Raw genomic sequence first — 25,732 nt, 5'->3', positions numbered from 1 at the left:
TTAGACAAACACAGCCGTGTACCCCACCTCATCCCAAGGACCCCAGCATATGGACCAGCACCTCTTTACTCTTACCATACAGAAGACAAATCTGTTGTTGCCCCAGAGGAGTCAGAAGACCCAAAGGTCTCTGAGATGCACTGTGTGACAACCAGCTGCACTCTGCCAGGGGGCTCTTGCCTGGGTACAAACTAACCCCAGTGGATCTGTACACCTATAGAGGCAGGGCTGTCAACCATGGTAGGGCTTTTCTCTTCGGGGTGAGAGACCTTGCCTTGACAAGGGCATGATCAGTGACATTTTTGACATAATGGATTTCCATTCCTGAGGCACACGGTACATCACTGCGTCAATGAAAACCGGGCATGATCAAATTTCTACAAGCCGCTCACAAAAACAGGCAAATCAAAAGCAGGAGGACTTTCAAGCGCAGATGCGAGACGCGGGCATTTATGCAGCCTGACAACCCGGTAGGAATCTGTGTCACCCCTCCCTCCAAAAGCACAGCATACATCATGTGTAGAAAAGCCAGGGCATCAAAAATCTCAGCAACTGACACATCTGTGTTTCATTTCCAGCAGCAGCATGGGAAGGTCTCTGCATTCTCTGCATTCTGCCTGCTAGGAACCGGGCGTCCATGGGAAGCCAGGAAGGCAGGTGAGCTCTGTGCTGGGCTCAGCACAATGCTTCTGCCACTCAGCCGGCCTGATTGCCAGGGCAGAGCAGAGCTACACCCCGTGTGAGGGGAAGACTCCGCAGGTAGGCAGTTGCTGGGAGGAAACTGAGCTTTGGTTTAAGCGCAGAGCTCATCCCATGCTATCTGGCTTCAGCAATCCAATCTGTGGTTGATCCTGCTATAAACTGCAAAAAAAACACCACCGAGGCTGATTTTTGTCCCTGTCCCAGATCAACAGCATCACAGCCACTGTCACAGATGATAAACCAAGTTTGATCCATAAGCTATGGAGACTATTAGTCATGGTTGTATATCATAACAGTGCAGGGGGACTTGTATAGTGCTTGGCCAGAGGAGCACGGAGCTGAGCAGACTTCAGTCCTCAATGCTTCTTAGCCTCTGGCCACTGCTGTCCTAAAGAGACTCCCGAGCACTTTTCTGCTTTGCTTTTATCATCAATAGTCCTTTTTGCAATCCTGCACATGCTGCATTCCCCAGACAGGTCTGCTGTCTGGGAACAAGAAAAGAGCCAGACACTTAGCTTTTTCCTACCAAGACCCATGCTTCAAGGAGCTATTTTCATTTCCTTGTTTTCCACACTGTGAAATCTAAAGCCAACAACTTTTTCCAAGAAAAATGAGCCTCAGTTGCTTACAAAAAAGATGCACAAGTGTACAAATATTGTCTTCTTGGGTAATCTTTTGTAGAGCTGTTACGTGCATGTGACTCCGTGTTCATTTCTGTGTTGAGGCAGGAGAGGCAGGTGATCGGAGGTTTCTTTCCTCCATTCATAGGTTCTTGTTGGACTGGAGCAGGGGAAGATAATGATAACACAGACCATTTTCATGTGTGGTGGAACAAAGAAATGCCAAATATCCAACCAGCTTTTCTCCTGATAGTTCCTAAACAAGAAAGGGGAGTGAAAAACTCAGTCTGAAAGTCTTTCAAAGACATTGGACACCATCAGTCTTCCACAGTTATTTCTGTTTACTGGTCCATGGTGCACATGCATTTTCTCTATCATAGTGCTGTGAAAACCCCCCAAAAAAGTCTGGGTTATGCAGCAGTGAGCTAAAACAAAGCTGGACTCTTTTATCCCTTACCCTTTGGACAGTCACTATACTGCAGTAGGAAAATTATGAAGAGTGCAGAGAAGACATCTCATATGCATCTTAACTTCCTTAAACATGCTATCTTAAAGGCAAGTGTCTAAATAGCCAGCAATTAGAAGGTAGAAAGAAATAGGCTCAAAATGCCCAATCTAAACTCATTGAGGCTCAAAGAAACATTTCCATTTACTTCAGCTGGCTTTAGACAGAGGCCAGAGGGTTTCTGCCTTCTGCTATAAATGGTTCTTTATCTGATCTTTTTTCTGCCTGGATATGACATCAGTACAATACAACTCAGGCCAAAATTTATATTGCTGTACTGCTTGTATTATCTCTACTGAATACAGACTAAACTTACTTGAAATGTTTGGTTTGATTTTGCCACCCATGGAAGCACCAGCTCTGTTTTCATTTCCAGTCACAGAAGATCATGTCGAAAGTCTTTTAAAGCACCTTCCAATGTGAAATCTTGGCTTCAGTCTTGAGCTTGCTAGGGCAATGACTGCGACGGGGTGATGCTGATTGGGGCCATATTACTGAGAGAAGCGTGAAGGAGCCGTGACTCTAAATAGTAATGTTTTTCAGGCCGGTCTGGAAGGTCCAAGGCCATGTGTTGTCTTCCATTTCTCTACAGAGGACCACACAATTTTCAATGTTTCACCATAAAATCTGGTCGGCAAATGCCTGTGTGTCTCTGAATATCCTAAACCCTGTGTCAGTGTGTGTAAGCATCACAGAAAGCATAATCAGGCAGGGAGCTGGCTGCACAGTTGACTGCACCCAAACGGGAACTGTGATCTGGTAAATGAAAAATGCCACGGAGACCCCACTGGTGCCTACGAAAACTCCAGTTCTTCAGGACAGAGAGCACTCTCCTCTTTTCTGTCCCACATCTCTGAATGAAGAATGGTCACCTACACAGATAAATCAGTTCTAGCTATCTCAGAAACATTATTCCCATCCTTATTCATGGTTTCCTTTGGGTTTGATATCTATGCAGAGGACAAAGATGAAATCATGGGTTTGCAGCAGTGCACAGACTGGGTCCAGCACTATGTCCAGCCAGGATGAGCTGGTTCAGACAGAAATTTCAACTGCTTTTCTCCACCGATGGAGGCTACTGAGCTGGCTTCAGCCTCTTCTTCCCCAGTTCCTTCTGGCCACTGAGAATGAATTGCTCTTCACAGAAAGACCCTTCCCCAGGAACCAGTTCAGCAGAACTGAACCGAAGTAACTTTTTCACCCCAGAATGAAAGTACATGCCAAGCATTTCTTTAATTTTCCAGAAGAAACATTTAACTTCCAACACAGCTACCAAAAAGAAAATTAGTTATCTGCTTGCCTTAGGTTGACACCCAGTTCCTCCCCATTCTACCTTAGCCCCAAGCAGTCTGCAAGCACTGACAGACCCTCATGGGGTGCTGTAAGCACCTCATCAGAGGTGGAATGGGTAGGAGTTGATCAGGAAGTTGCCTGAAAACTTAATCAATCTGGTCATAACTGGCTTTTGCAAAGTCATACACAGCATCTGCAATGACACATGGAACAGTTCTCACAAGGAAGGTCTAGCCTGGCAACGTAGCATTAGGATCTTCTTCCTCCTTCCTTTAAAGCCTGAGTGAGGGCACTTGGTAAAGCTCATACGCTCCTTTGTATCAGGGCTCTTTGCCATTAAGGAACTCCTGTAAATGAACTCTTCTTAAAGCTGCTCAAACCACCATTTCATCTTCTTTAGCATTCTCAGCCCTTTCTAGCACAACTGGCACCAGGATGGTCTTTCTCTTATATCACCACCCCCTTCCCCATTGGGCTCTAATACTGTTTCTCATTCATTTAAATACCCAGCAATTTCATACGTATTTGAGTGACTATGTGGGTATTACCTCCACTGTACAAACAAGGATTAGGCATCCTGCTCCTGACAGAACCTGGCAGCCCAGGCCAGCAGGGTCTGGGGTGGTTCATCGGTCTCTTCTCCTTCCAGGGCATGTCAGCACAATGCCTAAGGTGCACACTCAGAACAGGAGTCCAAGAGCTGAAACTTGGCGTCACAAATGGAGTCTGGAGGTTACAGAAGCTGCACCGCCGTCTTCTCAACCCTGTGCAAGTGACAGGATTTGAAAGCAATCACTTCCCTTGTTAAGGCTTTCTTTTGTCTTAGCTGCTTTCCTAACTGCATCGTTTTCTCTGCTCCCTCCACCAGCCAGCTGCAGCGGTTCATCCTGCCACAGCTGCACGTGCTGAGCAAAGAGCCCAGGCATATCTGTGGATGTCCTACCACCCCGCTGGCACAGCAAGGATAGATTACATGGAGGCTGAAGTCAAAGAGCAACAGCCAAAACTCCTGCAGACCAGGCCGTGCGGTCTGGTTTGGCACAGGGGAGGCAGAAAGCACAGCCCTTCTCATAGGGCCCCTCCTGAAATGCAGCCATGGCTGCAGAGCCACTGACTTGTGAAAGGCAGCAGCCATGCAGGGCTGATCTCAAGCCCACCGTGCAAGAGCGTGGGCACTGCTTCATATCTGAAAACAACACAGGGGACAGCGATGAGAACAGGCTGTTTCAGAAGGCTTTGCAACGACTCAGCAGAAATGCTGATATCCTGCGTGCTCTGCTCAGTAGAAACATCACAGCCCTCAGTCCCCAGCCAGCACTTACACACAGACCCACCAGCACAATGCTCTTTATTCCTTCTATCATCCTGTTAATTCCACATTTTCCTATACTGACCATTTGGGTTTTTCACCTTTCTGATTATCCCCTACTTACAGTAGCTAGTAAATTGTTTCTTCTGCTTCTTCTCACTCTTTCAGTGTATTTTCAGAGGTGGATCTTCCCCAAAGGTTGTCCTTGCCATAGATGTCTTTTCACAATGACTTTCTCAAGTGATGACATGACTAAGATTTTCAAGGTTGAGGTATTCCAGTCACCCCTCTATATATAAGTGTACACCTAACTACAAGTGACACACTTTGGGAGCTTGATGAAGTCTCATAAGCAAAACTCTTTTAGCTCACACCACTTATGACTGTTGTCGTTAGCAACTTCCTGAAGTTTTTACAGAGCAGCCTGTGAGCACAGAAGTAGTGTGAGCGCTTCACCGTCTCCTCTGCAAAAGCCAGAGAAAAAAGAAGTAAGTGATTTCTGTCCCTGAGGCAAGGTATTACTTCCACTTAGCAGTATTTTGCTTTGTTCTGCTTGGATTACTGCTTCTCCATGCTGTGCATTTGTATTTCAGAAATGCAGACTCTGTTGATGTTTCACTGTAGTCTAAATCTCCTTGTGACTGATACACCAGACATAAAGTGTTGTTGGGTCTGTATTAGAGTTCATTGCAGTCGATGGAGTCTTTGCTACCTGTCTTCCTTATGAATACCCTTTCCTGTTAAAAACCTATTTCTCTCTTACAAAATAATTTTGTTTCCAGTTGAAGGATTGTGGCAGGATACAGGTTGCTGTGAAGTTAGATTTAACTATCACTGCAGACCACGAGGCATGAATATAGAATTGTATTAGAAACACGAATGCTGGGCTTCCTTTCGTAGACTGTAAGGAGAATCCACATCCAGCCTTTCCTCTCATATTTACTCTGCTGGAAAAGCAAAACAACAGGCATTTGACTGTGTAGTTTACCTGCTGGTCTGTAGTCACTAATTGGATTGGATACACTACATTTCTTCTTTTTTTACATCTTTTATTCACACAGTACTGCTGATCTCTGGTGCTCAGAAATGTGAAGACTGAGTTAAGATTTTTTTATATTATTATTTTTATTTTTTGGTCAAATATTTTGGGAGTTGACTTGTTTCTTTGAGACTTCAAAAATACTGGGACCATGCTTAATGCTCTTCCCAGCAAACGACCTCGCTTTTACATGAAAGCTGATACTCCTTTGCATTTAGCTTAGCCGTTATTTTCATAGCTGGAGATTTAAGAAGACCACAAGTCTTGTGATAAAGTCACAGACCGGCAAGAGCGATCGCACCACACTGGTAGGTGGGCAGAACAGATCTCTTTGGGTTTCTTTCTTAGAGACTTTAAAGGATTCTGCCTTTGCTTTGACAGATTCTGAGATCGGAGAGGATCTTTCCTATGCCAAGTAAGATTTAGCAAAGAGTAAACAAAAAATCCTACCACAGCTGGGCTGACCTGCTGATTTCATTGAACTGAATTGTTTTCCTGAATTCAGCATCTCATAGGGTGTTCTTGGTTGGTTTTTTCTCTGTGTTACCTCCCCCGTACAGTTGTGTTTATGTTGCAACAGAAATCACTACAGATTATAGCTACTGGCTTCTCTTTAAATGTTAACATGAAGTTTGGTACTCTGCCAAAGACCAAGAAGCATGTGGGCTTAGCTTTAACCTGCCCTTCCTGTAATCCCATTTAGATCTGCTACTGCCTCTAAACCAGCAGTTCTTTAACTTCCAGTAACACCTTTTGAGGGGCTGGGGGGAGAAGGCAAAAAAACCCATGTATTCTGCTCTTTAGCACTCCATGGGCAAGGATGATTTTCTTCTGAGAACTTTTCCTCAGTTCTGTACACAGGACACTACATTGAAACAAGTACTCACAGTTTGAATTCAGCACCCTCTCTGTACAGATTGCTGCTTGAGACTGCAGACGGCTCTGTCAGATTCAGCATTTCCCATCCCTCTCGGGAGACACTGATCTTACAGCCCCATCACGGCCACACAAACAGCATTGTTGTCAAAATAGAAGTGCCTGAAGGCAGCATTTCAACTATCTCAGGCTGCCCTGACAAAGCTCAGTCCCACTTCAGAGCTGAAATGGAAATCTGCACAGCTTTGTGCAGAACGATTTTGCCCTCTCAGCCAGGTTCCTTTATTTTTGTATACAAGAGGCTGCAAAAAGTGCATGTAAGCCAGTGGTTCCCAAACCAGAAAGGGCTGGGAGAGGGGAAGTGGAAAGTGGTATCGCTGCAGTCACAGAGGGTCATGCCACTGCTAACATTAGCAGTCACAGTCCCAGTACAACAGGAACGTGGCTGGAGGGGCAGCTGCAGTAACTGCTGTGCCAGATGACAAGAACAGGTTTCTGTGGTTGCTCTCCGTGACTGTACCTCTGGCCTGAGCTCAGCACAAGCTCAGTTTTTGCTTGCCTTTTCTTGATACTCAGTTCAAACCTATTGTGTTCTCAGTGTGCCATGGGGTGTAATTAGCAACAAGCAGTTCAGTGCAGTTCCACCTGGAGCTGGCTTTATCTCCTTTGACCCCTTTTCCCTCCCTGCACAGACCCAGCTGCCCGTCCAAAAGCATCTGGATATCTCCCCACTGCTCCAGGCTCCAGAGTTGCTGTGCATGTCTCATGCACGGAACCAGGACAGGTCTGGTAGGGTTTAGCAGACCTATATAGGTATCCTAACACCTTCTCACATCCCTCTGCCACACATTATTGCCTCCTGAGTGGGGTGTATCTCGCTGAGTGAAAATCACTGCTTTAAACTGAACCCTTTGGTAGCCAGCATGTAGGGGAGAATACTACTTTCACTTAGCATGGCCTCCTATGCTGGAGCTATAACAGAGCAGTGGAGGAGGAGGTAGTCAAGGATCCCACCATACTGGCAGAAGTACGATCATCTTTACAGCTGCTTTCTGTAGAGCACATCAGACTTGACAGAATCTGTCTCTTAGACCACTGTTGCTACTTCGATCTTACCTGCCTTCATGAATCAAGGCTATTTTTAAAGCAGGGTATTTCATGCAGACAGATACTACCAAACACAGCTAAGGTTCAGACCTGGCTGCTGCTGTTGGTGGAGCAGAGCATGGACAAAAAATATCTCCAAGAACAGCCTGTTGTGGACTTAAAGTCCATAAACACCAAAGGTTCCGTATAGAAATTGAAGTGGAAGGTGAAGTGGGTTGTATCACTGCACAAGTGAGCAGGGCCTGACTGGGGCAGAAAAGTCTGAGAAAATTAGGAAATTCAGAACAGGGTCTAACAGAAACAATGTATGCTTTTGATATCCCTAAAGAAGGACACTTCAGGGAATATCTGGTAGCTGGGATTTTTACATTAATATCTTTCAGGATAGATCTAAGAGTCCTACTGAAGAATAAGATGCTCATTGTGGTAGATGTACAAACAGCTAGAAGAGATCGCAGCCTGAGTATTTGGACAAGACACTACAGGAGATTTAGCAGACATTAGTGGGGTTGCAGAGATGACAGAGACGTGTTAGGTGCAAAGAGGAATCTTTGAGTGTCACAGTTTCTGCTGGTATAACTAAGGTCTTAAGGGGAAAACCCTGCCACTGGTATGGGAGCTAGCTAGCTGCAGGAGGTGACCCACATGGCAAAAAAGGAAAACGGTAGTTCTCCAATTAGTTGAGAGTGAATCATACAACAATAAGGAACAAAGAAATTTATTTCAATAGTAAATGGAAAATGAGGAAATACTAGTGCCTGAGGTCAGAGCACTTGTAAATACCATCTTTAACTGTTAAAAATAGGGTTGTTTCAAGTACAGAAGGCACTGTGGTTTTCATGAGGCTTTGCAGATTGCACATGTATTCCCAACCCTACATTCATTTTACACAAAAGTAAAATGATTTTGAGGGGAAACTAGTTGGACTTCTCAGTGACAAGCAATATGTCAGTGAGCCCAAGCTTGGCAGGTCACAAAATTATTTTGGGCACCTTTTTGCTCTGTTTTTCCCCAGCAACCTCTTTAGCATTGATGATGCTGCCAACAGCAGTGCAGTTCCCACATCTCAGTGGCTCCCACACAGACACACAAGCAGTGCCAAGACCAGTAGGTCCCCCATGGTAAAGAGTTAATCTACTGTCACAAGGTCAAAGCTCGATGCTGTCTTTGCATTCTCCTACTGCTGGGAGGGAGCGGCCATCCTGTCTGCGCTCCCTCTTTTCAGGACAGCTAAGCTACACCCTGGCCAGGGGATTTCAGAGGGATGAAAGGGACAACCATATTTTAGGGATGTAGGAAAAGCCTGTGATCCCAGAGGTGTCAGTGCAGGAAGAGAGGAAGCTTGTGACTTTGGGAATCTGATCAGATGTGTTTGGTTATGAATAAACATTCTCTGCAAGTGTCATTGCCTGTGGCACTGGACACTTGTCCCCTGAGACAGCATCCTCTGGCTCCCATGGGAACTTGAGCGACAGAAGAGGTATGAGTTGTAATTTGTGGGTCTCCTGGGAAAACAGTGGTTTGAACGCCACAGGCTGACTTGGGCCAGAGGGAGGGAAAGCAGCAACAGGATGGTGAAAGGCAGGAACAAGCCATGGCAATGCAGAGACCACGTATTGGGAACGATAGACCCAGGCGATGACAGGCTGGTAGAATGTGACCAGATCAGAGATGGAGGACAGAGCCTGAGCAGAGAACAGCAGCGACAGGCCAACAGCATGCAGGGCCAAGCTTCAGTCAGATACAACTCTTGGCCATTAATAAAATCAAACCAATAGAGGGAAGCAAATAGAGCCATTGCCCAGCCACAATCCACAGCCAGCACACAAAGAGCAAAGAAGCTTACCACAAGGTAGGAGAGCTGCATGGTCACTAAAAAACCTCTACCTGGACCTGCTACAACATGGCTCTCTTCACGTGCAGCAGCAATAGAGCCTAAGGGTCCCGTAGCCTCTGCAAGTCCAGGAGCACGGAGGTGCTGGGTGCCAGCTGAGGGCTACCACAAGCCATAGGCATGGCTACGCCACGGCCATCCATAGCTGATCGCCTTGCCTGCCTGACAGGCAATGCAGCTGAGCGTTCACACCTCTGGACATGACGCTCCTAGCAGGGACAAGCTTCTCTCTTGGCCACAGGGTGGCTGTGGGTGTCCCTTGCATGCGCATGCACAGACTTGAATGTCTTTACTCAGGCTGTGCGTGTGCCCAGGTGTCACACATGTTCTCCTGCTGGCATTCCCTGAAGGGTGAGAAGATGTATGGCCTCAGTCTGCAATCTCCCGCAACTCCAGGTGAACAGTTGCTGCCACAGAGGTGATTTTGAGTGGTGATATTTTGGGGTGAAGATGGCTCTAGTACAGGCCTTCTGTGGCTCTTGGTCTGTTTCTAACTGCAGGTGCCAGAGGTTTGGCAGGAGCATCCCATTTGGAGGCCTGGATGACTGAGGCCAAGAAGGAGGAACATGTCCATAAGTAGCTGCTGGTGAGATCCTAAAGCCTAAAGGATGACAGAGCACCCCTTTTTAAGGGGTACCCTTGTGGGTTTGAACAGAGATCTTGGTCCTTCTTTATTAAGCTGCTTGAAGCTGGATTTTCCTTAAATCTGGCAATTAGACACACTCAGCTCTAGCAGTGTGCCAGCATGGCCAGATATCCTTGCCTTGTTAAAACAGCCTGCTCCCCACCACCCCAGCCTGCTCGTTCGGGAGTCCAGAGACGTACTCATCCACGTGTAAGCCCTCAGCTTACAAATCTGCTAGCACTCGGCTGTGCTTTGACATCCAGGAGCACCCCTGGGGTGGGTCAGACATTCTTCCAAGACCATAGTTCCTACACCAGCCAGCAAGAAAGCCTGGCCAGTTAGGTTTCCAAGTGAGCCACCTGAGTAACAGAAACCTTATTCAAATAGCCCCGCTGCCAAGGCCATCAGTCAAGCTGCGATAGCTTTAGGGAGGCATTGAGCACAAGCGCCTGCTGGTTTTGTGTGTGAAAGTGTGTGAAGAAGAGGGTGTCAATCAGCAGCACAAGTCGCCAGCCTTGGGGCTGCTCTTAGCTGGTCCCTTTCACTGCTGCTGCTCCAAAACCTATGTTTTCCTCAGCCTTTTGACTTGATGGGCTTTATAGTTTAGCCTCAAATTTATGATGGCATTTCTGGGGCTCCTGATGGCTCTCCTCACCATAAAGTCAGTCCTCTGGCTCCAGGACCTTTCTAGACAAGCTGCTAGGTAAATCTGCCCTGTAACAGCCGCTCTCTGATGCTCTCAGGGAGCACTGAGAAACTTTGCTATGTCCAAAAGTCCCAAAATCATAAATCATGGCCTCCAAATCATGAGACTGAGGAAAAAAGTCCACTGATACAGGGGGATTTTGCATTCTATTTTTCACACGTGAACTTCCCCTATCTACTCTGTATGACACTTGCATTGTTTTACCTACTTTTAGACGTGTTGAATAAGATGGTTTTAAACTTTGTAGCAGGAGCTTCCATTTACACATTTCTTTCTTACTCACCCAGCATTCTTCTTGCCCATGCAGTCCCTCACTGGGTAGTGTAACATGGCACTAGGACACCCAGTTCATGGAAGGATCACTATTTTAAGCCAGGTTCTTTGTCAACCCTGAATTATGATAGTTCACCTCGATGATACCACAGCTTCTCATTTTACCAAAATAGTATATTTAGTTGTAGATTGTGGGAAGGGGGATGTGGATGTGTGAATCTACATAAACACCCACAAACAGGTATCTAAAATCTCTAGGTGCTGAGAGTTCACATCTACAAATGTTGTATCATAAGGTATATCAAACACCTCGGAAATGATTGCTGAGTTCCCCTCCTGAAAGGCAGATGGTTAGTATCTTCTTTCTTCTAACAGGTATCTTCCTTTTTTTTTTAGTAAGACTGTTTATATCTGCAGTATAGAGTTAAATATTAAGGCTGTATAACTAATCCCAAGGTCTTGCTGCTTCCTTACAGCAGCTCTTTTCAGCCTACAATTGCTTCATAGCTTGTTTTAACAGGCACTAGTCAACAGAGGGATTACTTTCTTCACCGCAGTGCTCTCTCTTAGGTGCCTTGCAATTGGCAATCAGCGTAACCACTGACACCGAAGCAGTTGTTTCTAGCAAAAACTTACCTGACCTTCAGATGGCTACACTCGGTAACCAAAACAAAGCGTATGTCATGCCTTGGTTCAACCCAAGTCTGCTTAGAGGTCTGTCTTGTTTCTTAAGAGTCTTCTCCATGGCTGCAGCAGCCAAGGAGCCTTCCAAAGAGGGTAAAACTCAAATAGAAACCTAGCAAACACAAGAAACTTAACACTTTCATCTTTCAGGAATCAAACGGAGACCTTTTTTCCTGACAAGGCATTAAAGCTGCTTTGCACAGTGTTTATTTGTCTCTGCATTCAAAACCTATCAGTGGTTTCCTTCTGACCAAGCTAGGGTGGAGGCAGATATTTTAAGACGGAGTTGTGCTCAGACTGGATTCCCAGTACAGTCCTGTAGCTTTAAAAAACCTTTTTTTCTCTACAGAGTTTTGAAACTAAATAGTTTCAAAATTATATATTCATATATTTGAAACCACATAGTTTCAAATTCCACTATCTTGTGTATATCAGTAAAAATGATTGGTCTGCTGAGTAACTAACTGGAGCCATTGCTGCTTTTCCTTTGTACAAGGAGACTTGCTTATAGGAGTGACTTCATCTACTCATTTGTTTATTACTAACGGAAAAAAAATAAACTTCACTGACTTGCTGGGGTAATGGGACATAATCTACTTTTACCCACAAAGATACCACAAACAGTTTTTTCCTACTTTCAAGAAAAGCAGAGCAAATAATCCATGGCAATGTCTTACTTTCTATTAAAGTGAACAGACACAAAAGCTAGTGGTCGGAAAAAATTAACAGCTCATAAAGTTTACGGGCACATAATGTAAGTTCTGCATGAGAAAGAGAAGCCCAGGTTCAGAAAAGGAGTGATTTTGCTGGCAATGAGTATTGTAGGTGACCTATCTGCTGTATCTGGGAATTGATGTCTTACGATACTAGGTCACGTTAGTACTCTTGTGTCAAACACTTGCAGTACCACATGCTGCTGAGGAAAGTATACAAAACCTGTCAGAAGAAACTCAGGTCCTGTTTCATTGAGAGTTGATCTATGCTTTGAAGCATGCAGGTTGCTATCCTCTCAAAATATTGGGGGCAGGAAGGAAGGTGGTAAGGGATGGCTTGTTTTTATCTTAACTATTATAAGCAAAGTGCTTTTTAAAAGATATTCTTAATATCCACGTAAACCCCTCAAATTTTCATCTCTCACAATAATCCTTGGCCTTGAAGGATGATCATAAAATTATTTTAAAAGGAAAAAATATATGAAATAATCCACTCTGCTGATCTAATTGTACTAATGTTATGGATTTCACTGTGTCTTTTTTCTCTTCTGTCCCTCTGTATCTCAGGTGAGTTAATCCAGACACATTCAAGGAGTGCTCTGTTCAGATACCATGCTGGGTTTGACTCCTCCCTCTCTCCCCTGTATCTGCAATCTTCTTTTTTAACCTTTCCTAACAGGTGTTATTTGTATCACTCCAACTTCTCTGTTGCAAATTAAAAGTTTTACATGAGTAGCTCATAGCAAAAGAAAGAAAGAAAGAAAAAAAAAGAGGCAAAATAAAGCCTTTTGCTTTCCCCCTTGTTTTCACTTCCCTCTTTACGCCTCAGTGTTTGCAAAAACACCTCAGTCTCTTGAGGGAAGATCAGATATTCATGCAACTGGCCTGAATGAGCAGCAGGAGTCACCAGTCAAGTTTCTGCATCTCCTAGAACATTTTCCTGCTTCGTTCAGGGACCAGTTTCCAGTGAAAATCTTTACATTCCCCCGAAAGTGAGAAGCTCTAGGCTAACAGGCTCACTAAAGCCCACATGCTTTTCAGGGCTTAGCAGTGGCATTTTCAAGGCAAAAGAACTGCAGAGAGTGATGCGGTTAGAGCAGCCGTCCACCTGCACGTGACCCAGATGGCCAGGTGCACTGCCTACCCAAAGCTCAGGGCTTGCAGCATCCACAGAGAAGGTGCCTGGTTGGGTAACTCCGTTGCAAACACCCCTAAATAGTCAGCAGTGATCCGCAGTGCCTCTGGAGACTGATGAAGCTCACACTACGGTCAAGCTGTTCTCAGTACAACCCCTCCCTCCACCTGCCCCTGGCTACTCCACTCTTGGCCATGGGCTACTTACTCCTAATCACCTTGTGCCAGCCCTACTGATGCTTTGAGCCTGGTGAGCCACTTCAGAAAGGTCAGCTGGTGGACAGCTCACCCAGATAGGAAAAGGGGACAAGTTTCTGCTAGTTTACCAATCTGTGTGTGTTCACAGTGTTCAGGTGACCCACCAGTCATGGACAAGGCAGAGAGGAAAAAGGATGACAGGCTGTTATTCTGGCGTGGCTGTGATGTGAAACCACATCCTCATAGCACCTCAGGTTCATGATTTCATCTCCCATGAAATGAGGAGGGCACCTCTGTAGGATAGTTCAATGCTTTCTGGTACTGGGTAGGGGATGACAGATGACCATCACACAGGCTCTCCTGCACAACAAAGCAGTACTTTGGCCCCTGTCCACATGATGGGAGATCTGTTTCTGGACCAAACACCAGTTTGGTGTTTGAAATCTGCCACTTTCTAGGAAAGCCTGAGAAAGAGCACTTTTTCATTCCTCTTGGTAAACCCAGGCCACCTGCCACGAGGAATGCGCTGGATCAAAGAGAAGGTGAGGAAAGGGCCATTAATCTCAGGCTGGTTTCACAGCCCTGCTTGGTGGCTCTGCAGAAGGACACTTCTGCTGCTTTCTCACCACCCCCCAAGAAAATGGGCTTTCATGTCTGTCATGCTTCTTCCATCCACAACCCCTTTTACTTGGGCATCTCCAGGTGCCCTGCCCTCTTCCAGAGTTTTCTCTCCAAAAGGTCTCAACACATTAGAGCATGTAGGCGCTCCATTTTAGGAGTAAGAGATGTAATTATCTGTTCATCGAACAATGTGAACGTAACACAACAACATTCGAAATTCTAGGCCTACCTACCCCAATACTGTGGCTACAACCTAGGCCAAGAGCAGATGTCTGGGGAAGAGTGTAGATACAGAGCAGGCACACAGTAGATCTTCCTTAGCGGATTACTCCATCTTCCAGTGCTTAGTGCTTCCTGAGCCAGGAGTGGTGGCTCTGTCCTGGAAGATGAGATGTTTTGCACATCTTGATTGTGAGAAATATGCACGTGTTGACTGCGGTTTGCTGTGCGCAGTGAGTCTCACAGAGCAAGAAGCCTCAGAGAGCTGCTAAATATACTTGGAGCAGTTGATGCAAAACACAGCCAGGACCTCGTTTAACACCTGGTTATCTTGTCAATGTTTGGTGAGCCCTAGCAGAACAGAACAGGTCATAGAAAGGTGAGAACAGCTACTTTGGACAGGCTTTGCTCAACTGAAAGCTACAGAGCAGCTAAGACACCTAATTCATTGAAACAGCTTGTCTCTCTCAGAGGTGTTCTCAGATATCACTTGTACTTGGCATCATGGCTTCGTTTGACCCTTTATAAATGCTTTAAAATTGCTCGATGTGATCAGTCTCTTAAGTTCTGCTGTTCCAACCAATGCTTCTAGCACTAAAATTGCTCATCACAAATATTAGCAGAAAATGAACCCTGAAATGGTGTATGTTTCTGTCAGCTGTGTAATTATTATTATTATTGATTTGAATGAACATCTGAGATGCAGGTTAGCCTGCTCCAGTCCTGCACCAGTGTGGGACAATAACAAAGTGCTGACAGGTAACCAGCTGCCTCTTTAAATAAAGCAGTACAGTTATGAATGCTATATTTCAGAGATGTGGGGCTACATCCGTCCACAGCCCAGCCACCACAGAGGAAGGCAGAACTGGGAATCTTCTGGGCTGAGCCAAGTGTCAAACCAGCAAACTCCAAAGGCCTGAGAAGACAAAAGTGTACATTCAGTTGCAGAAGGGCAATGTCATAAATTGTCTTCAGAGTGCTGCTTTCTGATCTTCAGTTAGAGGAGGAAACCCCGCTGCAGGCCTGGAGAGCTCAGCAGAGGCACGTGATGCTCAGAACTGGGGCTGGATGCAGTGGCCAGGGCCAGAAGACTCTTCCTTGGACAGGGCAGAAAGGCAGGAGAAGGTGAGGGGGGGAAGCAAATGGATTCCCTCCCCTCCTCCTTCCTGATACAGGGCTGAGACATAAAGCATTACTGCTGGGAAGGATCCAAGCTCCTGAGCTGACAGGCCAGACCTTCAGGAGAGTCATTCAGCCTACGTGTTTTCTCTGCAAGTGCAAATTCATGCCTCTGGCTGCGTTTTGTTGTTGAAGCTTTGCGCTTGGCAGCTGACAGTCATTTAAGAGTGAAGATCTTTTCAGCCCAGCCTCAGCCCTGTAGAAAAAAACCCCATGCACCATGCAAGCAGCCTAAAAAAGTCACAGGCATCTCCTTCCTGAGGCTCACTCACAGGCGCAGAGCATGGGAAGGAGATTTGGAGCAAAGCAGGAAGGGAGGAGGCGAAGGAAGGAGGTGGGAGAAAGAAACGCTGGGAACCATGTGTCTGCAGAATAATGCCGCTACTGCTTCCCCCCTGCCCTGCACCATCACTGCCTGCTCGCAGGCGAGACAGGTACCTCCAGGGGAAGCATGCCTTTGTGCAACAAGTGGTGAACAGCAACAGCCGGTGGAGGCATTGCAGAAAGGAGAACATCCAGACAGGGTCAAGAGAAGTATGCAAAGCCCAGGAGGATGGGAGGAGAGCACACCTCCAACCACTCTTGAAGATTTTTTTGTTAAGGCACACAGGGTAGACAGCCGCTGAATCACCGAGATGGCGTGCGACTGCACTGCATCCCCACCCTGGCTGTCACCATCTGTGCTTTACCTTAGAGGGGGAAGTCTCCAAGACCACTCTGTGGTGTGGAGGTGTACAGCAGCTCTTACACCAGTCAGACATGTCTGAATGGAGGACAAACTCTTGTATGCCATGTCCCAGGTGAGGTCTGGGCAGAGAACCACTGCTGACCCTGAAATCAAGCACCCTTTTTAGCCTCTCTACACAGCAGTTCAGTAGGTGGCCCAGAGCAGACCCCACTTCATTCACCAAGGGTGAAAGATACCCAGAAGCAGCAAAAAACCTCAAGTCGACACCAGCCCTTATCACAACCATTGTTTTTCTAAGTTGACACCAGCTATCAGTACTTTCACTGCTAGGAAGGAAGGGAAGTAATTTTACTTCCTTTCATGCAGAAACCCTGCGGCAGCCCTGCCGAGTACCATGCTGTCTTCCCCACACAACGGTGAGGATCCTCTTCTCCAGTCATTCTTAAGATGGGACGTTTGAAGCTAAAGGAAACTTCAGATCCCCCTTTAGAGGGCTTCAACATACTCAGCAGACTCCAGCCCAATTCTTAGACATGGGAGGATGTGGTCCTCTAGCAAGACACTTCAATTGAACCAGCACATCAACCACTACCTGCTAACCCTCATCAACGTGTCGGTACATGAGCACCGTTTGCCGCAGGGGGAAGTGGAAGGCAGTCACAGAGCACGTTCTCAGTTCCTCTGTCGGAAGAGGCCCCTTCCAACCGTCCTCACCCCAGGAAACAGCTTACTCCACTCCTGGGGCTGGGGACAGCAGGTACCACTTGCTTCTGCCCTATCTGCTCACTTGGCAGGACATCTTCATTCAGAAGCAGCTGTCATTGAGCAGGCTCCGATTGCATTGGGGTATTTGATGGAAGTGAACACCTCTAAACGTGAACCAGGAGATCCTCTCTTGGTGTTTACAGCTATGGCTAGCACTGTGGTGCTGTGGGGGTCTTGCAGCCTAGGGCAACCTGCATCCTTTTTCTCATACCATTCTCATCATCATGTAACTAAACTAAGCCAGGGGACCTGATGGGCCTTCAGGCTTTAGGGATCTTGCATGGCAGGTGCTCTGTTAAGCATTCAGGGTGGAGTTGCTTGTGCTACCCCAGGGACCGCTCTTGCCCACACGAAAGGGAAGGAATGGCCCCACCAGCTTGTCCAACCCTCCCAGAGATGCAGGAGACAATCCCACTGTGCTGGCCGCAGACTGCTTCCCCTTGGTCTGCTTGAGATGGGCCCAAACAAATAACAAATAAATGTTCCGAGGCTGCTAAAAGCTACCTTCTCCCCTGCATGAACTCAGGGTTAAAGAACTTGCTTTTGCATAGTGTGAACCAGGAAAGCTTATGTCCCTCATCTGTCTGAAGAGACTCGATCTCTTGTCAACACATCTGCTTGTGGAGTTAGCTGACTGTTCCCTGGAGCAGGCATCGACCCCATAAGAGAATTCCCAAAAGATTAGGCCAGATGAGACCTCTTTTCATCAAGGATGTTATACAATGGACACCTTCAACTCATAAACATGGCGAAGTACAACTTTTAAGGGCATACAACACGATTCTGGCACACTCACCTCCATATTCCTCTGTTCACTTGGAGAAGACATCTGCATGGAAATCATCACGTGGCTTTGCAAGAAAGGCTTCTCCAGGCACTACTTAATGTTAACCAAATGCCAGAACTGCTTTTGTGTGTCATCTTAGAAAGGTGGAGTTTTTTATAACCACTCTTGTTCAAAGAGCATTAGATTTCTTTGCCTCCATTTCTTAAACGTGTATATTGTTCTCTTTGATCTTGTTTACTTCATCTTGCTGCCCTTATTTCCTGTTGTTTCACAGAGGCATCAAACAGATGCAGTAGGCAGCTTCACCGCCTTACTATGGTGGGTGTTACATCACACTACAAGTTTATGTTCTTCAGCTGCAGTTCTTCATTAAGAGGAGAGAGAAGTATGAATTAACTAGATCTGAACCAGTATGTTGTAATACAGTGTGGAAGTACACGCTAGTGGCTGGATTATGGTTCCTGTATGCTGGGTAGTCTCTGACACAACTACCACCGGCCACTTCACATGGTTCCTCCATCTGACTGATGATAAATGATAGCTTCTTTTGGAAGTCTGCCTCTGAAATCTCTACAGTTTACATTTTGTGTTACTCAGTTTCAAAAAAAATTAATTGAAAACTAATGCCTTCAATTTCCTTGTGGAAGTGACTTTAGTAATTGATCAGCGTCTCACTCTTATTTAGGAGGCAGCCTGCTTTAGACACAGTCCCCAATACCCTGTTTTAGCGAATAGGCATGCTGTAGTCAAGAAATTCCTTATGAAGAAAGGCACTTTTTACTGGAAGTAAATCCAACCTGACTCCCAGGGGACACTACAGGAGACCAGCAGGTCTTGGGAAATTTGCCTGTCTTAGCTGCTTCCCCAAGACAAGTATCCCCTTTATTCCGCCGACACATGCTGTTGGCACCTGTGGTACCATAACCTTTACTGACACATTTTTAAGTGATATAAATGCTAACTTTCCACCTTGTCTTCTGATTCTCAGGGAACACCAGCTGGAAAAAGAATAATGGAAAATTGTACAGACGCAAATAATAACTCTGCTTGCGAAGGAATTCCCTACAAAGACAGCAAGACACTTCTGGTTGCAGTTTACAGCATCGTTTTTGCCATAGGCCTTCCAGCAAATTGCTTAACTTCCCTGCTTACATTTGTACAAATCCAAAGGAATAAAGTAATTGCCATCTACATTTTCAGTTTATCATTGTGTGAGCTGATGTATTTAAGTACCTTGCCTCTCTGGATTATCTACGTGCAAGATGAGCACCAGTGGAATATGGGTGTAAAGGCTTGCAGAATAACAGGATTCATCTTCTTCTGCAACATATACATCAGCATTCTGCTTTTGTGCTGCATTTCTGTGGATCGTTACGTGGCACTGGTGTATGCTCTGGAATCAAGGGGGAGAAGAGGACAGAAGAAGGCAACCATAATAGTGTGTATTCTCTTCGCTGTGGTTGCAATAATCCACACTCCAGTATTTTACATGGAAGATTACTCACAATACAGTAATAAGAAAACCTGCTTTGAGACTTTGCCCCTTGACATAAAATTGGCTTCTTTCAGCTTTGCTAGATTCCTATTTGGATTTGCCATACCTTTCACAATCCTCATTTTCACAAACTACAAAATTTTCCAAAGTACAAAAACGAGCAGCAGCTTGACTTGTCGCCAAAAAGCCAAAGTGAAGTACCTGGCTATCGCCATTATTGTCATTTTCCTGATCTGTTTTGCTCCCTACCATGTGGTACTCTTAATAAGATCCATATACTTTATGTTTCATCAAAATTGCTCATGTCCATTTGAAAAAGATGTATATTCAATTTTTACAGTGTTTCTGTGTTTAGCCACTGCAAACAGCATTGCCGATCCAATCATCTATGTGCTGGTTAGTGAAAATGTCAGAAAAGATTTTTATAGGAGTCTGAGAAGATGGAGACTGAACTCATCCAGGCTGAATTCATCCATTAATTACAAGAGTGACAGTATAAAATGTAGAATGTCAAAAGAATCACCAGAAGGAGGGTTAAGAGAAGAAAATAAAGAAAGGCCAGCTTCATCTGACATTCAAAAGACCTGTAATAGTGGCAAAGACCAAGAAGATGGCAGGTAGCAATTGGCTGCTGACACAAGTAAGGAGTTCCCAACATCAGCTGTGGGCTGCAGACTGCAACACACAAGTACTTACATGCTGACGTCCATGGGGGGGTGGGTGCATGGGCCAGCAACTCCCTGAGGATGCTACGGGAGCGATACTTCTTATTTCTGTTTGTCTCCTACGATAAAGTTTGCCCACCAGTATCATTGGTGAAAATATTGCTTTGCTAAGGACATGTGGAAGAAACTAAGTTATTTATATTGATTCAAATTGAAATCTTAAAAGCTTATTTTTTGGACTGGCTCTTTTCCTCATATGAATTCAGAATCAGCTTTATAATCAGTGTTATCTTCTGAGCTGGACCAAAAAAATCCCTGCTGAAGAGAACAATGCACATTCTTATGGTTGAAAATTTTTGTTCTTGAGGAGGTACGTGTTCAGATTCTCATACACGTACCCTGTTGTTAACATTTGTGGTTAACCAGTGGAAAATATTAAAAATTAGTGACTCTTTCAACAAGAACCTTGAAAATGTTCCAAATACTTCAATATGCAGCTTTGTCTACCTTGCACATTATGGGGAGAATTAGAAGGCAAAAGAGTGACCTGGTAACAGAACAACAGTATTTCTACCATATTACTCAAGATCCTGCACTGCCCTGAAATTCTTCAAATGTACAATTCTAATGCTTGACATTTTACAGCTAGTAAATTTTATTTGTTTTGCAGTTAAACCTAGAATGCACTAAAGCATATAGAAAACTTACACATTTCCAGGTGGAGTCAGGAGATCTTTTCATGCCGTCTCCAAATGTTTGTTGCTTGTGTTTCAGATCTGACTAAACTAACAGTTTCCTTGTGGTATTGATACAACTTTTACTGTGTAGGAGTCTGCACAAGAGCGAGGTGCCTTTCTGGCAAGGAAGGGCTGGTGGCACGGAGAACACAGCCCTTTCTCCCCATAGATGGGAACTCCCTCCGACACGCTGGTGGTGCACACAGGAGACGATGCTGGGGCAGATTTCCTTGTTGCCGCTGCTGAATAAACTATTGATAGTAGTTTCCTGTGCCTTCAAACCAGAATTTAAAAAATAAGAATGATAGAAATCTGGCAAGATTTAGCCAAACAGCTTCTTCATTTCTTTTTATGCGATCAAAGTAAAATGGACGAAGACCATGAATCAATTGGATGTTTATTTGAATACAAATGTGTAAAGTGCTTCACAGCATCATGCTCCTTAATCTGTAATGTTGGATTTCTGTAATATTTTTAAATTGTTATTAATGCTCACATTTCTGAATTGAAGTAACATTAACTAATGTTAATGTCAACACAGTACTAGTATCAAAATGGCATTTCATCAAGTTATTATATCTATGACATATTTAATTTTTGCATTATTTAATGACTCGTCTGGCATCTACCTATGAAATGCTTGTGTCCTCCAAAGTAGTTCATATTAATACTGAACTGAATAGGAGATTGTTTCTTGGTGGAAAAATGTGAAATTCTGTTGTGATGCTAGTTAACAAATTGTGGTTTTCTATTTCCATACGCATCCTAGAGATCAAACTCTCTGAGGTATTTGTGGCGCACTGAAGCACGGACTCCGAGAGTGGATCGAAGACACTTTGAAGACACTATATTAAAATCAAGAAAGCCTTTTATACCTTTACAGCATGCTGACCTATCAGCCTGCAACTATGCTCAGTAATTTTCCACTCTTAACTCTTTTTTCTATTGCAGACACAGCAACTTAGCAACTCCTTTATCTACAAGGCCACAAGCTCTGCAGACTACTCCGTATCTTAAAGTTTCTTTTCTTGCTCCCATGGCTTCCTTCCAACAAGTGTAACTGTGTCTCTCTCCCAAGGTCGGTTTTCACTTACTGACACTGTCAAGCTAGCTCAAGAAATACCCACATCTCCCCCTTCTTTATATATAAAAAAGGCTTCTTTCAATGCTCTATTAGAGTTTGCACACATTTTAACATACACGGAATACAGATCAGAATACATATAAAAATGAGTAAGCATCCTACACCTATTTGTAATAAGCTTTTTACCCATGCAGTTAAACCTAATCTACTAAAAAGATTTCCAAAAATGTTAAAATCATCTCTTCGTTGTAGTTTCTGTACTCCTTCTTGCAAGTTTCCAAGACTTTTGTGAATATATTCAAAATGATCAGAGAGATCCATACAACAAAGTCCATTAAAATTCTGACAACCATGACCTTGCGCTAACTATTGCAGCTCTATTTTGTAGCGTAGCATGTCTTATTGAATCCACATCTAGCAATAGTCCACTCAGGGCTAACAGCATTGCATTAGTTTGTTTTGCAAGCCAACAGCCAAGCTTATTCAAGGTGGTTAACACTTGTGCTGTTCCTACTCCTGGAGCAAACATAGATGCTGCTATAACGTCACCAGGGCTCCAAAATTCCATATTATCTTTACAATCAGTTTTAAAGGCAGGTGTAGCACATTTGTGGCGGCATAACTTATGAGTTATAATCATGGATGTATTGGGTGTTAACAAAGTTAACCTTCCAATGCTACATGGTCCTCCTTTCACATGGGAGGGAATGCCAGGCCACGCACGATCTCCACAAATTAGAAATAATCCTGTGGGCAGTTTAAGTGGACGTTTGCTAGACATTGATATATTAGGAGAAGTATAATTACACCAAGCGCTAGCATTTCTATATGCAGGTATGGTAGCATTTAACCATTGAATTGTTTTTATATCATCTTTGCCGGTGTAGTAGAAGTATATACCATAATCCATTTTTACAGATCCTAATAAATCCAGGTCCTGTGGTTCAATCCCACCATATGCTAAATATGGAACCGAACCATCCCAATTGTTAACCACATCACCAAATCCCTGAATTATGATCCGTTTATCTGAGGGGATGGGCCAATCATCAACAGGTCGTCCAACCAGACAGGTTGTAAAAGAATTTTCTGGAGAAGCAGTTGATAGACATAATGTGTCCTGTCCCGTGCAATTGACCAAGGTTACCTAGATGTTGGTTTTGGGTTGAGGTGGGATCCATATTGATGCAGCTGACATCATGGCACAGACGATGGCAATGACTGAGATAACGATGGCTTGATCCATCGAGCTGGTACCCATCTTGGGCCAGAACCTGTGGAAACACAAGCATACCCTCTACCCCAAGGTATTAACGGAAAAGGACCTTCCCATTTATTTCTCTGTAAATTTTTTACTATAAGTTGTGCTTTCTCATTAGATTTTGAAGCACTGTATAAGCCAAAATGGTGTTGTTTAGGAGGTCCATTCTCCATCCAATGGTTTTAAAAATTCAAAGCATAAGAAGCTTTGGCTATATGCTCTTGTGGGGTTAACCCTAGACTCTCCCTTTTTTGTTTTTGCAACGTAGTTTTAAGAGTGCTACGTGTGCGTTCGATAACGGCTTGGCCTGTGGAGAATGTGGAATGGCTGTAATATGCTGAATTCCCCATTGCTGAAAAAGTGCCTGTGTCTTAGGCGCTTTATAGCCAGGGCTATTCCCTGTTTTTATAGTTTTTGAACTCCCAGGGTGGCAAAGGCCATAGTAAAGTGTCTGCAAACATCTTTTGCTTTTTCACCTGAGTGTACTGATGCATAAATACAAGATGAAAAAGTGTCAATAGAGACATGTACATATTTGTACTTGCCAAACTCTGGTATATGAGTAACGTCTGTCTGCCAAATTTCAAGCGACAGAAGACCTCAAGGATTAGTTCCGATCGACAGTGCAGGCAAAACTTGTGGACAATTGGGACACAATTGTGTAATTTGCCTCGCTTGGTCCTGAGTCAGTTGAAACGTGTGTTGCAGTGCTTTTGCGTTTTGATGATAAAATTCACGAGATAAACGAGCCTGTGCAAAACTGTCAGGTAAGAGCTCCCTGGCACCTACCAGCCTGTCTGCTTGTGCGTTCCCCTCACTTATGGGACCGGGTAGGGAGGTATGTGAGCGTATGTGTTACATAAAATATGGATATGCCCATCGATCCAGGAGCCACTTGAGCTCCCAGAGAAGAGCAAATAAGGCTTCATGTGAGACTTCCTTCAACAAGGAGCATTCTAGCCTAGAAACAAGGCCGGCCACGTAGGCAGAATTTGTGATAACACTTATTGGGGTAGTCCATAATTTGAAAACACAGACTACTGCAGAGAGTTCTACTACCTGAGGCAATCCTGTGACAATATGTATGTTGCTTTTCCAGTTTCCTTCATCATCTCTCCAAATTATCACTGCTCGGCCTGTTTTGCCAGACCCATCAGTGAATACTGTAGGGGCATCAACTATTGGTGTGATAGCTAATTGTGAAGTAGGTAAAAGAGGAAGAGAGTGCAGGGATTGTATAATTTTGTGTCCTGGGAAATTAATACTTACCTGTCCTGTAAAATCCACTAGAGCACAATGAAAAACAAAAGAATGGTGACTTTAAAAAGTGAGCTGTTTTGAATCAAGAGGCAAATAGATATTAGGTTCAACACCATCTAAAGTTAATAAATGCTCTCCTCCTTTCTTAATTACCATAGCTATCATTTCAAAAGCTGTGGTAACTGTTTTTCCAAAATTATGTGGTAAAAATATCCATTCCAGAATAATCAAAGGATATATGTCTTGTGGAACCCACTGTGCTAAGAGACCATAGGGTTGAAAAGCTGAATAAAAAAATGAAAAGGCTAATAGAGTGGTCTGTTTTTCACCTATGAGTGACTTGACCTGCTAATTTTACAACCACTTTATCAAGAACAGTTTTTGCAGAGAGGGTAAGTGTTTGAGGAGACATCAAGTCTGGATGTCCTTCCAATAGTTTAAAGAGGGGATGGAGTTCTTCAGTAGATATCCCTGAGAGAGGATGAACCCAATTTATGGTTCCTAACAGTTTTTGTAAGTCTTATTGCAAGGCGATACATTGAGGTTGGATGTTTTGTTCTGATATTTTCCATCCTAAATATCACCAAGGTGGTATTTCTTGTATTTTTAATTCTGCAGTTTTGAGCCCTGCTGTCGAGACTGCTTGGACTACTTGCAGTTTCACTTCTTGGGCTGTCTGTTTTGATTCTGCAGCGATTAAGATGTCATCCATCTACCAGTGCTGCCACTTGTGCTGGCGCACAGACTGCTGCAGCTCGGGGGGGTGGGGCATTCGGAGGGGTAATTTGTCATCACAGCACCACCCCTCATGGCGCTCTGCTTGGGGGTTCCTGGTAAGGCCAAAGACTGGCCGTCCTGGTCAAATTTTGTTTGACATTATTGGCATAATGATGTCCTTTATGACATCATCTTCCAGGTGGACCCCCTTTATTATTTACTTTTGCTTTCGGACAGTTCTTTCGTAGACGGCCATACTGACCACAGCACTGCTGTGACTTAACTGACAGCACTGCAAATGCTTCTGCAATCCGAGACAAATCATGCTGTCTAGACCCAATACTCATACAAGCATTCAACATACCATCAATCCCAGGATTCTTTAAAGGTTATAATACTTTCTGACAGTCAGGGTTGGAATTTTCAATAGCAAGTTGTTTAAAGATATATTCAAGTGCTTTCTCATTATCAATCTGCTTTTCCAAAGCCTCATGAAGTCTGTCCAAAAATTTCATAAATGGTTCATTTGCTTCTTGCTTAATTCTGACAAAAGGCTGCCTCTGTTTACCTGCTTCA

At 44.4% G+C, this 25,732-nt stretch overlaps 1 protein-coding gene and 1 long non-coding RNA gene across 7 annotated transcripts in view; one reads left to right on the top strand and one right to left on the bottom strand.

Annotated features, from left to right (window-relative positions):
• GPR132 (G protein-coupled receptor 132) overlaps positions 1 to 21,532 on the top strand; it is an 84,651-nt gene extending 63,119 nt beyond the window's left edge. The window contains exons 1-3 of one of the 6 annotated variants that reach the window (XM_055715237.1): positions 4,784 to 4,917; positions 9,846 to 9,931; positions 18,926 to 21,532. In XM_055715237.1, the coding sequence (XP_055571212.1) occupies positions 18,950 to 20,053 (1,104 nt within the window). In that variant the 5' untranslated portion in view covers positions 4,784 to 4,917; positions 9,846 to 9,931; positions 18,926 to 18,949 and the 3' untranslated portion in view covers positions 20,054 to 21,532. Of the gene's footprint in view, positions 1 to 4,778; positions 4,945 to 9,845; positions 9,932 to 15,571; positions 15,644 to 18,925 lie in introns of those variants that run through there. The other 5 variants (XM_055715238.1, XM_027807537.2, XM_055715236.1 and 2 more) reach the window with 5 other exon arrangements.
• Positions 1,445 to 4,692, bottom strand: LOC129736447 (uncharacterized). The gene is made up of 3 exons (XR_008733057.1): positions 4,554 to 4,692; positions 2,144 to 3,884; positions 1,445 to 1,578 (listed from the first exon to the last, which is right to left on the bottom strand). It is a non-coding gene; the product is annotated as an uncharacterized LOC129736447 (long non-coding RNA).
• Positions 21,533 to 25,732: the final 4,200 nt, after the last annotated feature.

This window comes from Falco cherrug, chromosome 7, assembly GCF_023634085.1.
Source record: "Falco cherrug isolate bFalChe1 chromosome 7, bFalChe1.pri, whole genome shotgun sequence".
NCBI classification, from domain to species: domain Eukaryota; kingdom Metazoa; phylum Chordata; class Aves; order Falconiformes; family Falconidae; genus Falco; species Falco cherrug.
The sequence above is the reverse complement of the archived record's forward strand: the minus strand, read 5'-3'. Positions and strand labels throughout refer to the sequence as shown.